This window comes from Amphiura filiformis, chromosome 8 (genome assembly GCF_039555335.1).
Source record: "Amphiura filiformis chromosome 8, Afil_fr2py, whole genome shotgun sequence".
Taxonomy (NCBI): Eukaryota; Metazoa; Echinodermata; class Ophiuroidea; order Amphilepidida; family Amphiuridae; genus Amphiura; species Amphiura filiformis.
The window spans coordinates 61,299,939-61,320,140 of record NC_092635.1 but is presented as its reverse complement, the minus strand read 5'-3'; the positions used below and the strand labels follow the sequence as shown (position 1 = coordinate 61,320,140).

Below are 20,202 nucleotides of genomic sequence, written 5' to 3'. Positions count from 1 at the left end.
GACTGCAACTTATTCCAACATAGGCTTATGCTTATATTTTAAGTGTTGACAAAATATTTGGCAAAATTGAAAACTAGCAAAAAAACATTTTATTTTTACACTGATAATATTTTGACAACATTTTAGAAATTTTGTTATAGTGTGTTTTCATACAAAACGTTCTAATCACGTTTTCACAACCTTATTATAACCCGACATTTAAGTCTGTCAAAACATTTTCACCAAAGCAAAAAAATGGTTTGTGTTTGCAGGGTATCTTCATGCATAATAACTCATTAATTACTTGGTGGAAATCATTTTGGATGTAATCAAATGGTTAATGACAACTATTACGGTAGTCTCGCAGATAGTGCAAACAACATAAAACAAACTTCCTCGATGAAGATGTTGTGAATGACAACAAACTACTTCAAGGGCAAAATTGAGCCTGAAAAAGTGCGTGAATTTGGCCTTAAAAGACCCAAAACAGGCTGAATAAAAATAAAAATGCGTACATTTGGACAACAAAACTGCCTGAATTCAGTCAAAAGCCTAAAAAAATCTCATGCCTAAAAACGCTTCATTTCATTTGACTGAATAATTGTATAAATTAGGCCCCCTAAGCATGCTAAGGGACGTGCATTTGACTGGGGGGAGGGGGCTGAAAGTTTTTAAAGAAAAAAAAAGCGTCCCTCAGACAGTAAGCAACCGTGACAGAGTCCAGGATCGAATTATGAGCTCACGCAGTTTTGCCCTAGATATAATTCTGGAGTGTTTTTCAACATGTTCAATAGCATTCATGGAGCTTTCCATGACGATTCTTGGAATACCGTACATTTGATATAAACTGTTACCATTTTGTACGGTAATATATTTTGTGTTATTATATACATCATAGCAATGGCCTGATTTGACCTCCTTTGTCTTATAGAGTTGACTGTTTCCTGTTTGGCAACTTTAAGGCCGCCAAACTAATCATACAATTTCCTGGACCGCGTGAAATTTTTCCATCCATCTCCCCTTGTTCTCAACTATACCTAGATTTATGAGAGCAAATGCAATCAAGTTGTTGGAGTAAGGCGCTTCAAATTGGTATTGCTGTCAGATGCAAGGGTTTTATCAAATATAATAAGTCCGATGGCGATGAATTATAACTATATATCCTGCCGCCATTGAATGTATGAACATTTGAAGCATAGGCTGTCCTGTATTTAATTTGGCTGTTATTATTGTCACATCTGTACCACGGTGTCCAGCATTATGTTGAAATAAGAGCGTCAGTGTAAAGGATGGACACTTTCAATTCGGTATACATTGCGAGGCCAATTATCATCATTATTGACTGCCTGATTATTTGTTTTTGAATTCGGGCAATTATGTCGACTAAGTACTAAGTATACATGTAATAACCATTTTATAATTGATGGAAAGAAGAAGTAGGCAATTTGACTTGCAAGCTTGTTTCAAATTAACAGGATTAGCACTTATATAGTTCAACGTGCTATATGCACCACCACTTTAATGTTACTTAGTTTTTGGAATTAAATCAGGCGGTATATATATTCGAGCTCCAAAACCTTTCTCTTCCAAGTGCTTAAAATGCTACAAATGCCAGCCGCCAATTTTGATCATACACTGACCCAAGTTCCTGTTGGAATGTTTACAGATAGGGGTCACATGTTAGGTAGGAGTTATAAAAGCTCATTTTGTTTATTGTAAATAGTACCCAGGATTCTTAACTATATATTATATGATCCCCCTAACTAACAAAGGTCATGTAGGGGCTGTTTGGGGTCATTTTCAAATAACAATGAAAACAAAGTGTAATGCATTATCTTGGTTAGGGTCAAAGGTCTTTCAGAGGTCATCCAGCCAAATAACCATGGTTCGCGAAAGTGGTCAGGAAAAATGCCTTTACGGTAAAATATATACATTGATAAACACTGGCTGAGGTCAAAATACATTCACAGGTCAACAGGGGTCATATAGCAGCCGCCTGATATCCGTGGCTCTTGAAGCACATCAACTCTAGTTTTACCTGTAGCTTTAAGGCTGTGCTTAAACATGAGAAGATGAGATGGCAAACAATACAAAACGCGGAAACACTATCATGAGCATGGTGAGTGTTGTGACAAAAAAAGTCAAGTAAATTCACATGATTCGCGTCCCATAGTAAGCTCAGGCCAAGAAGTATTAGTGTAGACCCTTTGGCAATGGCAAGGCATGAGCTGGCAAGAAATTTGCTGAACACAACTTAACAGCAAAATCACGACGTAACTTGTCTCATAAACGGATGTTAACGGAAACTTACAAAGTTCACAAAAATGCCAATGAACTTACAACAAAAGAAGGGTCTTCATTAATTATTTTCACATTCCCTGGCTGGGCATTGGCCACTTTTCTTTGATCTGGGTTACTTATACTGTAAGACATAGCTTCACGAATACATGATGTAGGTCTAATAATATGATCACATGAAATACTACGTATTGACATGTCTGATCAAAATTTGATCGAAAATACATCTTTTTTTTTATCTAAAATAATTTCTTACCAGTCTTCGCTTTGGTTTGATAAGAGGTCTGTTTTGTCCATTCATTTTATGATATAAGCCGCATGCGTTGCACAAATAGTGGCCATTTCCATCTCTTCGCCACAGCGGAGTTGATGTAGCCCCACAATTGACGCATTCACGACCTTCTGTAAGGATCAAAATGGATAATATACAAATTAATATTAAATATCTAATAACATAATTTCAACATATTTTATCAAACACCTGTCATCGTAATTGAACAAATTGGAGATATTTTATTGCCCAGCATCTGAATGAATGAAGTGATATCTCGTAGTTTCAGATCAGCTGTTCTCTTAATTTGCTGATGGAGATATAATAAATCAAACTAGATTATGTTGTAATTGTATAAACAAAATCTAATTTTGATAATTTTGAGTAACATTTTCGTGATGGTATTTTTTGTTATCGGGATGCTATTAGATAAATTTAAGGAATGATGTTTCTACAAAACAGTCTGGATCAAGACACGAGTTCCCCTTTCAACTGAGTCAATAGTTCAATAGTTTATCTCATCTCAATGCATCCTATAGACAAATCACATCATATAATTAACATGAAAATTGAATGCAAGGTGAGATGTGGATATCACTAAACGCAAAGCCACGTGAGCCAAATATTACCAAAAAATATGTCTTATATGACTCAATTAGGGTTAAATTTAACACTTTTTGGGAAGAATTATGTTTATGGTGATATTTGATTTTTTTTAAACCTCAAATATCTCCATATTAGTATTCAGTGAGTTTGTCTAAAAAATCGTATATCTTGTTTTGCAAGGAATTTAGATAAATATCTACAGACTTTCAGATTTGTTTACTACGAATCTATTATTCCAAATCGACTAGATAATCGACTGGTGTGGTATTAATTTGTGTATTTTTGTAAGTGTAGTTTATCATGTTTATAGTTTCTCAGGCTCTTGATGCATCCCTACCTCGCTCTACTGGCTCTAGCGGGAAAATTCTTCCCTTCTGAGGTTTTGGTTTGTTTTCAATATGGACTTCAGTTTGTGCATAGATGGTTTGTGAGGCAAATGGCACTATTCTAGTTATCTTTTTGATGGATTAATCATTTAAAGGTTTGTGATATTAAAACCTTATCAGTATTTTTCGTGGAAAGTATTAGCTAAGGGAAACTATACAAGTATAGATTGTGAACTTCTTCCATGAAATGTACTGAATAAACGTCATATTTTAAGAAACTTGCCCGCCAAAGTTGTTGACGAGTCTTTAATTTTTTTTCGAGAAATCACAGATGATCACCTTCTCAAACTCTCAGTCGATGACCTTACAAATAGTCTTTTATTAAAGCGCAGATCAGTCTGCAGAATTCGCATCATGTTGAAAACTATTTGACGCAAGAAAGTACACGAAATGTACGTGATGACGTGGTAACAGGGGTACTCAACAAGTCTCAGGAATCAGGACCCGGGCTAAGCTGGGCTGGCCTTCGGCGAGTGAAACCCCACATCAAAATAGGACATAAGGGGAATTAGTGTCGTCATTCAGTCTGATTCAGCATGCAATGAAAGCCTTGAGCACGTTTAGCAAAACATGTGGTAAAATATACCAACTTTACAGAAAGATACAGGAAAATATATTTTTGTTAAAAGATGATACTTTACTTCGAAAGTTCATCATTTGTATGATATCGTTCCTAGCAAATTGTGATTAGTTGTCAAGACTACGCTGGTTTTACTGGTATTAATTTCAATTCAATTTGGTCATTAACAAAGAACTAATATCTATTGTTATAGGCAAAACCAAAAGTTAATACTGCAACAATCAAACTAAACGATAGGTGTTGTTATGACATGTTTTGAAGTGAATGCTTCAGGAGTAGAAAGTAGTATCGTATCTACATAGACATCGAGATGAGATACATGTATGAAATTAACATACTAATAGTAACAGATGAATTAATTGATAACGAAGCAGGTCACCCCAACACAACAGAAAATGACAACAGTCGAAAGTAAAATTTTGATAAATTTTATCGAACTATAAAGGAAACGCAACGCCTGGCTGAACTAACATAGCAAACATAAATTAATAATTATGGCTTTGTAACAAGATCCGGAAAGTTGAGTGCGAGTTTTTTTGTTGCTTCAAATCATGCACATGGTGGTTATCAGTTCGATCTTGTTGTAGACTGGTACGCCATATTCTGTCGTTTCTAAGGCAAACAAAATGGGGCTTTGCTCAGCTTGAATCATACAATATAGCCTACGTGCTTTATGAAATAGTTCATTTTATAACATGTTATAGTTTAGGGCCTAGTATAGTTATACGTGCAAGCCATTTTTTTGTTTCTGATATACCGCGATATGTATAATCATCATGAGACTTTCATAAAGTGCAAACGGTCTCATGCCTGGTCTTGTCTGTATTATTTATGCCTACCTTGTAAAAAGTGCTGTATGTAAGAGCATGGAGATTATAATGAATTAATGATACTAGTATTATTACTAATTTAAACATTTATAAATACAAAGGTTGCAATATACTGACCTGAGCTAGACCTGCTTTTAGATCTTGACCTGGGAGCTGTACTAAAGTTTCTGTTTCCAATAACGCCAGGGTGAAAACCAAGAGTTCCGTTAGTAAGGTCCGGCGCTGGAACGTATGTTGTATATGCTGACATATGATGTGGTTGACTGTACATACTGTCCGCTGCAGACATTGTCAGTGAGTTATTTTGTGAGTCCTTGAGCGCAGTAACCGATTTCTCTGATGGGTCGGTACTGTTATAGTCCCCATTCATATTATTTGAAGAAGAGTGCGTAAGATTCAGACTATCTGGCGTGGTATCCTTAGGAGGTGTTGGTGGAAAGTTAAACAAATGAGGACTTGTCTGCGGATGAGTGCTCGATAAACTTGTGGGGGGAACTCCACTGAGTGATGCTCCTGCACTGGCATGGGTACCTGATGAATATGGGCTGGAACACCAGGCTGAATGAGGATTGCTGCTCTGCACGGGACGCAGAGTCTTAGTGCTCTCGATCCACTGAATGGTGGGTGTGTGAAAGTGAGGTCGGCAAACTTGCCCACCTGCAACACGACCTGTAGAAAATTAAAAAATATAATACACAAGTAAGAGTTTCAGTCCACAGGTCTACTCCTTATAACCACGCGGTCCGTCCGCTTCAGTTGCTTACTACCAGTAAAGTGAATGCAGGTCTTGAACCAGCCTGTACTATTTATATCTCCCAGCCAAAGTAAACGATACGCAGGAAGAAGGACCTTTTCTGTTTCCTTGTTCTGGGTCCTTTAGCATGACATGCGGCGCGTGTGTACAGAGCGCCCCATGCAGTTCAAAGTGTGGCTCGTTTTATACTGGTTTGCTTTTACAATCCGGGCCAGTTGAAACACATCCTGTTCTTGACTCCTCCAAGTACTATCTGTGTCTTCCGGGAGCCTGTATTAAAGTGTCACATCACTGGCTTGATCTACAACCTTGCATGGGGGTAATTGGCAAATTATCAGTAAGGCCACAAACATTCACAAAGGGCGTGAATTGAAGGCTAAAACTGTTCTGACTGCTGAATACTACCTGGATCAGCACACGCGCAAGCGAAAACAAAAATGAAAATATTTAAATTTAAAATAATCCGCGATAATATAAATGATAAATCTTTTGTATTTTCTAGGCAAATTTTGGTAATTCAAACTAGTTCCGTTTATTTGATTGTTATACTAAAATTAGGTGTGACATTTTTTGAAGTCAAGAGATATAAACCTTACAGAATATATAGCGTTGGCAAAAATTCAAATGAACAAGTTGACTGATTATGTTTTGTGAGCCAGAACATTGTTACAAAAATTGCTGGTAACATGAAACAACTTTGGTTTGAAGCTAATTGAAAAATGATTAAAAAAATTGGTAATTGTAATATTTTTGTCAGCTAAACAAATGCTAGAAAAACTACATTAATGTTAAACAAAGATATTCAAAATTTGATTTCTAATACAACTGGACCGTTATACCAAAATGCATTCACACTAAATTATTAGACCGTTGACATAATTTGAATATAAATGATGTCGATTGATTTTAATCATAAATAGGCAGCTGGACGTATTAAATTGGCTCGACAAGTCTGGATGTTGAAAAGCACACGAAACAGAAGTACATTGATGATGTAAATCTGACAATTTAACATACAGTGCGCAAAATAGGTATGATACCATTCACCCCTGTATATCCTAAACAAAGACAAATATTACAAAATTAAAACAAGCAATCAATACCTGTAAATCTTCAGCACTGATTTAAGACCTAATTTTTTGAAATTGGTTGAGAATTATTAAAAGGGTGATTAAAAACCTTAAACGGAGATCTGCAAAAGTTGAACTTTTGATCAATGAAAACACCGTACTAGATTTAATGTTCTAAATGGAAAGCGTGGTGCTAGTTCTCTTGCTCGAGAACGCCTACAAACATGGAAATAGGGCATGCAATATAGCAAACTGCAATTCCAATTATGACATATCTGTCTTTGCATAGGATAAACAGGGGTGAACCTAACTGGTACCTTAATTATTTTGCGCACTGTATTTTGAAGTGTACGGCTTATATAGCAAAAAGGTGCGATTTGTTCTCTGTTTAAGTATAGTTTCATTTGAAAGTATAGGCCCCAATTACAAAAATATCTGCTTTGACAACTAAACTTTGCGCAAGGTTTCCCTTATTTTTACCTGTAGGATCTAGGCCTATATTAAATCAATGTAGGCCTATATAGTATCATTTGCAAACGTCAAAACTGTTTATTTTAAACAGTAAAAGGTTGCCAGCTTCGGATGATACATAATGCTATTGAATTTTTTAAAAAGCTTGTGTCAGGAATTTAAGCAGTAAAGATGTAAAAGATCAGGCACGATAATTAACATGTGACTCAAAACACATACTATTTTTCCTGCTTCATTTTTCTAACAAACTTTTAAATGTCTTGTTGCTCATTATAAAATGAGCCCACGTGCAGTTTTAATTGATATGAATTAGGCAACACCTGACACCGCCAAATATGGCAATTAAACCAAGCAAACCTAAAATTAGACACTATATTTGAAAGCAATATATAGGTCCTATCCTGTAAATGTGAGATAAGATGCCATGTTAGGAGCTTACAAAGCATGTAAGGTAATACTGGAGCAAAGAAAATTGGTCGCCTCAAGTTTGTATCATTCGGATACACCTGTGTGAGTGAGTGATGTATCAGTACACTACGTAACCATATTGCTGCCTTACTTCGGGCACTAATCATCTAATGTTGAGTAATCGGAACATTCAAGGTGCAGAAAGTTTATGCTTCCTGAATTCAAGAAGTTTTTAATCGGTAGTTGGAACAGCATAACGTCAAAAGTCAAAACGGCATTACGCTAATGATAATTCACAGTAACTCGAGCGCAATATTTGACAGAACCTTAAAGTTTGTTTTAGGTCTAGGCAAAACTGTGGATGCTATTTAGCCGTAGTCAGGTCAGACATGCATATCAGACGCATAATATATACTGTACGATCTTAAAGGATCTCATAGCGACTAATTCCAGGTTAGCCCCTGTTGAAAAGTAAACATGACCTATTACTATCACGTGTAAGAAATGACATGGGTCAATACACGTGTTATTTTTATTTGTTTACAAACTTTAATATCTATATGTTGTCTATACACATGATACAAGAGCCCATAAACTGATCATATTTGTCATCCATCAAGTGACAAAATTGCAGCTTATGTTATAATGATGTTTTGGTTTGTCCCACGCTGTATTTATTGAATGCAAACTTCGGTATCAACCAAAATATACCGGAAGAGAGACTTGAAAGAAATGCGGATCTAATCGGCATATTCTTGGGAAGAATTGCCGAAGATGAGGCATAAATTTGACCATGCCATTGTGAAAAATGAGTCCGTAATGCGAGTACGCGTGTAAAACTGACTGAAAACAGTAAAACGTGGGACCAAATCAAAATGTATAACAGTAAATCGTTAAACTCGCTTTCTCTTCATTTAAAAATTTGCAACATTCCGATTACTAATTTGCCCCTCAAATCTTACCAGATATAAAACTTCGTAAACAAATAACATGGCATGTACTGACCCATAGCATTACTTGCATCCCAGAAAACACAAAGGTTTAAATGTCGGGGTTATATAAACGGTACAAAAACGTTTCAATTCATAACATTCATAAAACGTTTTTGAAAACGTGATGCAAAACATTCTAACTGAATGTTATTTAACTGTTGACAAAATATTTTTCAAAAATGTTTGCCCAAAATATTTTACAATAACGTTTTAAAAACGTATTATGATCTTTATATAACAAAATGTTATTAAACCTTCTGAAGAAACGATTTCATAACATTTTTGTGTTTGCTGGGACATGATAGTTAGTGGGCCAACGTCATATTTACTTTTCAACAGTTGCTTACCTGAAAAAGGTCGTTTATGAGATCCCTTATAAGTTGTAAATGACAAAGCAGGCACAACGTGAAGAGTTTTAACTCTTTAAGTAATTAAAATTACTTAAAAGTAATTACGAGTTTCAACTCCTATTACTTAAAAGTAATTATGTGTACACATCAGCAATTAAATAAATGATTTGATGTTTTTTGTCTCTTCGAGATCGTAACATCGCAACTTATATGCAGCCGCACTTATTAAAGATGTCGCGCGCGTACAATTTGCATACCTAATGACGTCACTAGCCTGAGGAAGTGATGAGTGCATTCCAAATGATTCCATCATTTGCGTGCTCGTGCCGTGGAACTTACTGACTTGTGCTTAAACCCTTTTCATATTTCAGCATATTGTATATAACTATTTTACGCAAGACAAAAAGGATAATCATCACGGAATAGACAAACAAAATTCTTAATGTGAAATTGATTTTACAAAAACTACGTACCATGTGACGGTCTGTAACTATGCATAGCCGCCGCTCTCGCTGCAGCTGCCGAATTTGAGTAATAACTCGGTGGATTTACATGATTCCCATTGCCATCCAGTGTGTGAAAGAACACATCGACATCATCGGGAGATACCAGTTGAGAGGGCTCCATAAAATTGATACCAGGATGAGTACTGTGCATCCGATCTGACACTCCTCCACTGGAACCAGTGTGCGAATGATGCCCAGAATGCGAGTCGGCGTTATGCTGACCATTGACGACCATCCATCTCGTATGCTCTGACATTTCCATCCTTACTCCTCTAGCTTTATCCTTTTGTTACTAGGTGTGGCTGGCTGTTACTTCACTCAAATATTCTAAAGGAAACAAGAATAAGAAATCCCAAATTACAAGTCTAGCATGACATGCATGATAAGCAGAAATGTTTACAGTAATATATACGTATCAAATAACATGTGTTGATTTTATTTTTAACATTTTTTAAGTCCAGGAACAACAGTTTTTCTTTTGTGATGAAAAGATGCCTGCAGAAAATTGATAACTTAAAACAAACATTAAAAGCATACCATTTGTTAACATTAAACTGTAAAAATCTTCTGCTTTGAAAAGAAATCCAGTAGCGTTAATTGTAAAAATCTTAAACTGTAAAAATCTTCAGTTTTGAAGAAGAAATCCAGTAGCAGCTTATTGTAAAATCCAGAAGTAGGTTCTTTGGTAAAATAATTGCACCACTAATCTCTCTGCTATCATAAATGATGGTTATTTGGTGGCATTTGAAAGAAGCAATCCACGGTACGCATCACTTTCTGAACGTTTGCCTAAAAATATTCACTCACAGCCCGCAAAGATTTGCGAAAAGTGGCGCAGTGTATTAAAAGTCCCGATTTGAAATATCAGTCAATTTGTAGACGGACGGCACGAGACTAGAGATGATGATGATAATGATCGCAAGCCGATCAAATTGAGGAGTGTGAATCGCGATTGAGAAAGAGACGACAATATAAGTGGTGGTTATTACAATTCACTGTTTACCATCCATACGACAGTCTCGACAATAGCCCTGGACCCTTGAGAATCCGCCACCAAGACTAGCGTGGAAAATAAGCGCTTGATGAAGACGGGTGTAATATCAAAATGATATAGAAATATTCTGTCGTCTTGGGATTCAACACACAGGAAGCATCCATGATTACATTTTCATATTTTTGCTAATAAATTTTATGAAGAAGAAAATTACAATAAAAAAAGAGTATCATCATCAAATGAGAACGAAGATAGCACAAAGTATACGCTGCAATAATTTGCGATAAAGTTACCTGTGAGTATCTCATCATCTTCAGTCTGTATCACCACCAGCAATTGAAAAACAAGACCATTATCTTGATAATAACATTGCTTTCTCGATTTATGATAACATATTTAAAGTCAATAACTGTATAACAAGAATGATGAAGACGTGTGACTTAATCAACGACCAATTCGCATAAGACTTAAAATGCAAGCTAAAGGAACAATTGTGTGATTTAAAGGTAAAATTCGGCATTATAGTCAGCGGGATTGGTTACCACTATGGGCAGATGACATTGGCGCACAGGGATGGGAGAGCATACAAAGCAGCAGGAGTGAGTGGAATTCTACTAAATAACAAGTCGGGCTTTTTGTTTTAATTAAGAACGAGAGCTAATTAGATCTTTTGAAGTAAGTGGGTAATTCCGTTACTTGCATAAATGAAACACCGAGCTACTGTGTGCTACCATGCACGCAGAGAGTTTGTTGTCCCTGCCCAAATGGATCGAATTGGATGAGATAAGTACCGGATGAGCGAAGCGCGCGCAAATACAAATTCAACCGAATTTACGTGATGCATGGACTAAATTGACAGTCGCATTGTAGTCGACTGAAGTTATGTTAGATATATAGGCCTAACTCATCGGACGGAACTATGCAAAGACAAACTGCAAATAAAGATGCACAACAAATATAATATTATTTAAAACAGAGAATCACTCAAAGTAAAATGCGCTACTCACATGGTACACCAGACAAAGTTGTCGAAAAGCATAGTGCATAACTCCTATACTTGGCATAGCTAAAGCAAAGTCAAGTTCGTACCAGGCAGAATTTCACTTTGCAAAAACTTTGCAAAGCTTAAAAAAGTTGAGTAAATCTTTTCAGGGTTCACTATGTCAGCTTTGAGAGTACATACGTAAATCCGTAGATCATAATGTCATCCTGTGTGTTACTACGTGTAAATGTCTTCTTATCTTTCAATAGCGAGCACAGAAATAGAACAAGTTGGCGTATGTTGTGATGTTGCCTTTTTATTTTTGATTTCTATTTTGTACTACTATTATCGGAACTTTTTTTCTTTAGTTTGCACACAGATACTAGTTTGCAACACGAGGCAGCCTGGGATTTCTACGTCCCAGGTACGCCCGCCCCTGCTTGCTGTCTTCACTATTAATGACAAGAGTGCTACTTTATTCAGATGACGTCAACAGCTAAGAAAAGTTTTTCACCATATCAGTGGTGCTCTTAGCAAAGGAAGGAACATGCTATGGTTGGCAATTTTTGCCCGGTTAGATTCACGGCTGCTTGAGTTGGGTTCTACCCCTGAGCGATACCACAAATCGCCCAAAGCGAGCTGGGACCTCGCTCGTCATAATAGAGCAACATTCATACAAGGGTGAATGACCTATATATTTTGACAAACAACGAAAAAATCACATATTTTTAATATTTATGAAATAAATATGCATCATTAATGAATGTGCGTGCATGAGAAAATGAAAGAAGCAGCGTGTGATTTGTGCAAAGGTTGGATAATGAACGAGACAAAAAGAGTGGATGTGAAAAGGCGGCTAATCTTGCTGATAATGTTTAAACTGAAGGAAGCTTTTAAAAAAGTTTAGCTGCGAATGATCATATGTTTAAGGAAACAGCCGGTTTTATAAACCATGTTAAACACACTTTTGTTAATAATGGGAAATTGGGTCAGCGTATAGTTTGCAAATTCTACACCTTGTCAAACCCTTGGACACTTTCTCAAAAATGAATTTATTTCAACTTCACACTGATATGCCACAACAAGTTGGCCTTAATTGGGCGCTAAATATAGCAGTTTCCTGTACTTATTGGGTGCTAGGTGATACGCCAATGACAAGCCATTTTAAATAGGGTTGGACCTGGGTCTCGCGTATGTCAGTGACGTGAACTAAATCCTGATTGGTCAAGAGTGACGGTACCCTGTCATCGCCGTAGAGGTCGGGTTTTAAGCTGACCGCCTTAGTGTCGCCAATATCTAGGGACACAGGTCCGGGGCACAGGGGATGTATTAAAAAGTGGGGTTGGGTGAACAATCAACAGGCACTGTGGGTGCAAGGGACCCTCACTTGGCAGGTGTCAGCGATGTCCAGATGATGGCCACTTAAAACGCGCCCTCTAGCTATGATAAAAAAAACCCTTCTGGGTCTGTTTATACTTCACATTTATACCCCTACTTGAATTGAAAATATTGACAATTTCAGGCACAAATTTTATTGAATCAACTTTTACATTTAGGCCCCTAAACAATAGAATTCAAAAGAGTGAATATTTAAGTGAATTTGTTTATGCTAAAAGTAGTTTGTCCCCCTACAAAAGACAAAGGTCAAAGCAACAACGAAAACTTCCCATTACCCATATATCATACCACTTGTTGCATCGCTACTGGATGGCTAATTTGCCTAGGAGCAAGTTCACGTTATTAGCTCTCTTCCAAGGTTGAAAGATTTCTAAGTTCGACCCCACTGGCTACTCAAGTTTACCATGTTAGTTATAATTCAAGCTGTAAACACGCGGAAAAACAAGCTATGCACCTAACATGCCTAAAGGCGAACACTGTTTCCTAAGATAATTACCTAAGTTCAGCGTTCATCACTCTACAAAATACTTTGTCCCAAAATGCTAAATATTAATTTATTTCACTTACGATGCGAGAATAATAAAAATATCATGCAAATTGCATACTATTCCATATATTAATTAAATAATATTATTAATGGTTTAAGAATTGTTAACACTGCAGTAAACATTTTAGCTTTTGTCAGCATTTATTAAAAGGCTAATGAGGCTATTGCGGAAGCTTAAAGATTGTCCTTAATTTCCGGGGAAATATCTTTCAAGTTAATGAAAATTGACCAAGTGGCTACGAGCATTATCTATTGCCGAACAAATTTGTCTCATATTTTATAATCGTGCGTTTGCTGTATTTTTGTTGTTGTTGTTGTTCCATTTTGCTTTTGCGCAAAATTTACCGCCTAAAAAAGTCAAAGAATTCAACTTAAGAAAATCTTAAACATGTTAAAATATATTGCTGTTGTTGTCCCAAAGTCATTTTATATAAGAGGACTAGGCCTATCTCTTTAAAAAGATGCCGGAATTAATATATAAACAGCCTTTATTTTATTATAATTGAAAACCTGTAAGATAAACTGAGGAACCCTGTGTTATTATTCCATTTTTTAAATCTTCATTTTCACGCTATTATCCGCTGCCTTTTTTCAGTAAAACCATGACAAATAAAAATAATAAGTCCTGTGTGGTTAAAAATCACATATAATTTTTAAAATGTGTCGTTCATTTCCACGCGCAAGCCCTTGTTAAAATCACTCCACACATACAACTTCTACAACGCTTTGATACAGCGCAGCTACTACATTGCTCAGACCGTATTCTGGACTGACCAATGCAATTGTCCAAAGTGATTTATGATTACATGTAATTTGGTTAAGAGCGAGCGGAACGCTAGCGCACAAGCCCATTGCTGTTTTTTATATCCACCAACAGCAATCGGGCGGTAGCACTGAATACCGCCCTCATCCATACTTTTAGTTCCAATCAAGTCATGTTCTGTTTTGTGAAGCAAAACCTACTTACGCAAAGCAAGCATTCGCATGCCATTTAACACAATTTACATTTTTGTATCTGTCATTTAATGTTATATTTTGCAGCTTAAATTATCGCGAAATTAGATTGTATTAAGGAATCGGATAGTAATGTTTGCACAGTATTTTTGTTGGAAATGAGAGCACATCAGACACACCAAATTGCATAATTTTTTAATTCGCAATATAATGCTAATTTTATGGCAAATTATTAAAAATTGATATTTTTGACAAATCTGATGATATGTACTTTAAGTGTATGTAGAAAGGTTGTCCATCATTTAAAAAATTTGACCTTTCGTATTGAAGATATTTATTTTTCCCAAAAACACCAAACAATTTTAGGTCTTTTGGGGAAAAAATGCATATCTTCAATACGAAAGGTCAACATTTTCAAAAGATATATGGCTTTTCCTCCCAGCTATATATACTTTAATTACATATCATTAGATTTATAAAGTATACTTTGAGGACGGTTAAATATCAAAAATATAAAAAAATCAATAATTTGATATCAGATGGACATTCCTCGTATTCAGAATGCAATTTGGTGTGTATGATGTGCTCTCAGGTCTCACAAAAATACTGTGCAAACGTTGCAATCTGATTCCATAAGTTGATTGCTCTCACTGAATAATTTTTCACTCAATGTTGCACTAGTGAATATCACGAAAACATTATTACTTTAGGTGCTTTGGTGGACAGGGCAAATGACTAACGAGATATTGCGTCCAAGCTGGAGAGAACCCAATCTAATACCAACTAATATTCCACAAAATTATTATGTGGAGGGAAAAAAAGAAAAGAAAATGTATATGTAAGAAACGTCACTTTTACAGATCTTTATCTTTTTTGCTACTAGGAAGCTGTTCAGATAAAAGCTACTCGACTGAGAAAATATTATAATGGAGTGAAAGTATCGACACTATTGAGCTGCGGAATAAGGCATTATGCTCGAAAACATGTGTTTGTTTGCCTCTTGGTCCATCAATGAATTCATGATAACAATCGCGAAGACACAACTAAAACAACAGAAGCCGACACATGTGAGTGTGTTAAGACACATTCTGTGATGGATGAAAGAGGTATTGGGATGACACAACAATTGCAACTAAATACTGCCCTCATAATATAGACGATTCTATCTGAACGGAACTAATTTTTAATTAAAAAACAAACAAATTAGTGAATGCGCTGTATAAAGTTTTCATTGTTTTACATAATTGATGAAAAATGATTTAGCATTATTTCACAAGTTTATATATTTTTTTAATTCTTTTTAAAACAGTTTTGTTCGTAATGATAATAACTTTTACAAAAGAAACATATTGAATTCCAGTACTATTACGCGTATTAGATACAATTTGCAACTGATATTCAAATTCATTCCTCGGAGTCAAGTTCAGTTGTAGGCTACATTAAATTTTATACAATTTGTGTCAATAATATTAAAGCGTGATTGTTTGACTATGTGCAATTAAACATATACAATTAAACTTAAATTAAGCGTCCCCATTATATATCACTATCAATTAATCAAATACAATGCGCAAAAGAATTAAGTTCACCCCTGTATATCCTAAACAAAGACAGATATGTCCTAATTGTAACCATCAGCCAATAGCTGCATCTTTTAGCTCGGATTTAAGACCTCGTTCATTGAATTCGTTCAAGAATTCAAGAAATAAACGACACGATGTTCCGAAATCCCAATGAAGATGTAAATTCAAAAGTTGCAGTTTGCTGCATTGCATGTCATATTGATTTGTACACAAAGCATTCACGAACAATAGAATTAGCACCGTGCTTTCCATTGATTAGCACATTAAAACCAGCGTTGTGCTTTCATTGATTACAACATAAAAGTGCAACTTTTGATTTCGTTTTTCTAAGACTAAGAGTGTATAGGTGATGATATTGTATATTTAAGATGTGTGTATCTTAAACTGTACCATAAATTTGTATACCGGTGGTAGCGCTGTTCAAGAGGATTTTTATCGTGTAATGCTGTTGTTATGATTTCCTGATGTTACCGCATCGGGAAAATCCCACCCAAACATGCCAAATGCACACATCTCGGTATAATTCGCGGTTGACACAATGACATTGATGCTTCTAGTCTGATAAAAATTGTTCTTAATTAAGGCAGTGATCAGAAATACATCGATTATGTAATAATGTATTGCGTAAAACATTTAAAGTGAGCTTTTACACGTACTAAGTTTAGCATGATGCTGTGATGTCAGCATTTACGAATAATCAGATAATATGGTGCATAACTGTGTCGAATAATAATATCTTACCAAAACAACAATATCCAACTATATTTTTACCAGATGTTGGACTATCAAATTAACCAAAACTCCAATAATTGCGTTTTAATCGATACTGATTTCAACCCTAGACGTTGTGCTATCCTTATAATCCAGATTTAAGTGGTATCATCTCTATGGAGCATTGGTGTCGGCTGAAGATAATATTACCGCGTATTGCCGTAGCCTTACCTGCTAAGATACTCGTCAACTAATACTTTGTATCCGCATTCATCAATGCAACAACTTGCTTGATATATCCGAGGCAGTAAGTTCAGTACACATCCCCTGAGTGCTTCACGTAAAGCTTAAAAACGCTTAAGTGCCCTGCTCCTTACAGCGTTTCCTTCTATCCTATGTATTGCGTTTCGTTTTACGTCTCATCGACTTTATCATCTGGTTTGTTTTATGACTAATTCTATTTAGTGCTGTAATCGGATTAGTATAGGTGCTCCTCGTAGCTTTCACTTCAAGATTTGGGGCCATAATTAGCATTGTTTCAAATCTCCCAATCCCATGCGGACCTAGTGCTGAGGGACTCGGTCTTCCGTTTGCCCAGGGTATCCTAAACTGGTCTACGTCAGTAACCGGAGTGCTGGCAGAACCATCTTACCGTTTTTGGTAATAATATAGGAAACGGGGAACATGAGGTGTAGAACTGGAGATCTTAAAGAGGTGGTTAGCCTTTGAACCTTTTGTACAAACTTCAAACGTATTTCTATTTCAGTTAATAAGGTCAAACATGTCCAAAACATGACAATGACAGGACAAAAATTTTACTTTGAAATATCCGGAACGTAAAAACTAACTGCCAAGTACAGGCATTTACCTAGATCAGTCTTGATGTTGATGAAAAGAAGAGTCAATTGAAAGATAATGATAGAACAAAGAAGTCAGTGTCCTGTCACTCAATTGTCTTGAGTTTGACGACTTCTAGAATGATGTTTGCAACGATGCTTTTGCCGAGAACAATTTTGTCATATAATCTGGACGTATCTTCAAAGACGCGAAAATGTATCCCGAAGTACTAGTATATGGCATCAGTTGTTAATAGGACAATTGTACAACTGCAAAACGAACAACGCCAAAATGCCAACAGAAGCAACTAATTTGGATATTATAAAAATAATGATTTAACACTATTATTATGAATTGTTTCTCAAGGGTAATAAAAATATCATAAAAGATGCATTAGCACCACTTACGCGAGCTGTTGTCGAATGTTAAGCGTGATTTCTGCGTGTTACCGTCAAGGAATACCCGCTAATTTCAATTGAGAAAGGTGGAAGAGCGTGTGCCGTATGTTGACATAACCCGCTAGTTACCGGGTCTCCAGCTCGCTTTGGGCGAGATTTGCCAATATGGTAACAATAGGAAATGATAACAACAGCATTACACTATAAAACCCCAATGAACAACACTATCACGGTACAGATACACTTTTAGATACATAGTACAATTTGACTTTTTTCAACACAAGCGATTACGGTATTGAAAATGGAGCAAATAAACACGGTAGAGGCGAAAGGAATTATTTTAATTACATGAAGCATGTTGTAATTAATTTCAAAACGAATGGAATTAAACTTTACTAACAACACACTAATTTACAGCTTTTTTACCAGCTTCATAATAAAAAAGAACGTGCGTGCGTGCGTGTGTTAATAGAGCAAATTTACGTTTTATTGTCAATAGATACTTTGTTTTCGTTTATGTTCTTGAAAAGTACATGCAGTTTTCTATTAAAAGATTCCTGGTGAAAGTCTCAGGCAGAAAATCTGTCAATAATGTGGCTTGTTTTCATAATGGTTGAATTTCATGTTTTGTTTTATTATCTACGTTTTTAATTGCCTTCGAGGAATGTGATTGTTCCATCTATAAGGCAGGTGTGTAGACTGTTAGCCACAAGTCAGCCGATTTGGAATAAATTTGCTTCAATATTTTATCCGAAGTTCTAACAGTCTGAGAGTAATGTTCAATTTATAAATATATATATAAATAAATAAAATTTGAATTAATAAATGAATAAATAAAAATAGATAGATAAATAAATAAATAAATAAATAATTAAATAAAAATAAAAAATAGATAAATATATCAAATGAGCAAATAAATAGAATAAATAAACAAATATATAAATAAATAAATAAATAAATAAATAAATAAGTAAATAAATAAATAAATAAATAAATAAATAAATAAATAAATAAATAAATAAATAAATAAATAAATAAATAAATAAACATTTATTGAAATGTATTATCAAATTGAAAATTTCTCAAATATCTTGCTTTACATAAATTACTTTATCTATCTGATGGTTTTTTATCAATAGGTATGGCAGATTCGTTCTAATTATTGTGTGCAATTAGAAGTAAAACAATTATTCAAATTCAGTGAAGACAAGTTAAGGATCATTGACACAGTGGTCAATTAGTCAGTCAAAACATACCCATAAGTCAACCCTATGAAATTATTTATAGGAATAAATATAGACAATTACTATATTGACTTTAATGACGTATATAAATTGATGATTAATTAGTAACACTCTTATCAGTTGGATACACAACACAATTAGTTAATAGACAGACACGGTGGCTATTTAAATTGGTCAGCTTGAATTAAAAAATGCGTGTCATATATAAAGGAACATCAAAATATAACACTAATGAACATGGGTAATTAATTAGACCAACGCTATTTTAGTGCTCCTGTAAAATTGACAACTGCGCAACCTGAATTGCATATCTGTAAAGGAATATAAAGCACGGCCAATTGAGTGTTTAAATTGCGTACTCTTATTTTGATTACTTAATGAAAACAAATATCTCAAACCATTTTTGTAAATATAGAAAGAAAAGGGTCATCACGCTTTAAAGTTTTGACAATAATTTGTTGGAAGTAAATGAGGATGCATGTTGACTAGGGGAATGCGGTAAACATGTGAGCCGCGGTGTGTGCTGTAATTTGCTTAATACGCTTCGACATCATTTTCCTCAGTCTTAATCTTGCCGCCTTCTTTTCTCAACTCTCACCTCGAAAAAAGAAATCCTTCTTTTTATCATATACCGACCGAGTCTTGTATATAAGAGAAATTGTCTTACGGACACGAGCCCCCTTCAGAAGTATAAAGTGAAGCCGAAGTTATCTCAATTCTGCCAGATGTGATTTAATATAGAAAGCAATCAAAGCGCTTAGATCTGAGTACAAGTTGAAATCTACAGCTCGCGCCTTGCAAACGGAAGGGATGTTAGGATGCGTCGTTCAATGGATTCACTCTGGCGTGTAATTAATCCCACGACCCAATTCAGTGCTCAATTTACCCCCTTTCTTCGCATTCCAATCTTTCTTACAAAAAAACGTCCAGAAAATAAAGTAATTTCTTCTTATTACCGTTATCAGATCCACAATGCTTCTGAAACATTGTTCAACAACATAACGAACGTGTGTATGTTTAAGATTGGTTTTAACAAAACATTAAATTTCCACC

General features: G+C 35.4%; 1 protein-coding gene across 3 annotated transcripts in view; it reads right to left on the bottom strand.

Moving 5' to 3' along the window:
* The window catches only part of LOC140159319 (GATA-binding factor 2-like), a 62,671-nt gene that overhangs the window by 9,812 nt on the left and 32,657 nt on the right, over window positions 1-20,202 (bottom strand). For 2 of the 3 annotated variants that reach the window (XM_072182755.1, XM_072182754.1), the window contains exons 2-4: window positions 9,469-9,828; window positions 5,068-5,619; window positions 2,534-2,679 (exon numbers count right to left, since the gene is read on the bottom strand). In XM_072182755.1, coding sequence (XP_072038856.1) covers window positions 2,534-2,679; window positions 5,068-5,619; window positions 9,469-9,763 — 993 coding nt within the window. In that variant the 5' untranslated portion in view covers window positions 9,764-9,828. Of the gene's footprint in view, window positions 1-2,533; window positions 2,680-5,067; window positions 5,620-9,468; window positions 9,829-11,502; window positions 11,610-20,202 lie in introns of those variants that run through there. The other variant, XM_072182756.1, reaches the window with a different exon arrangement.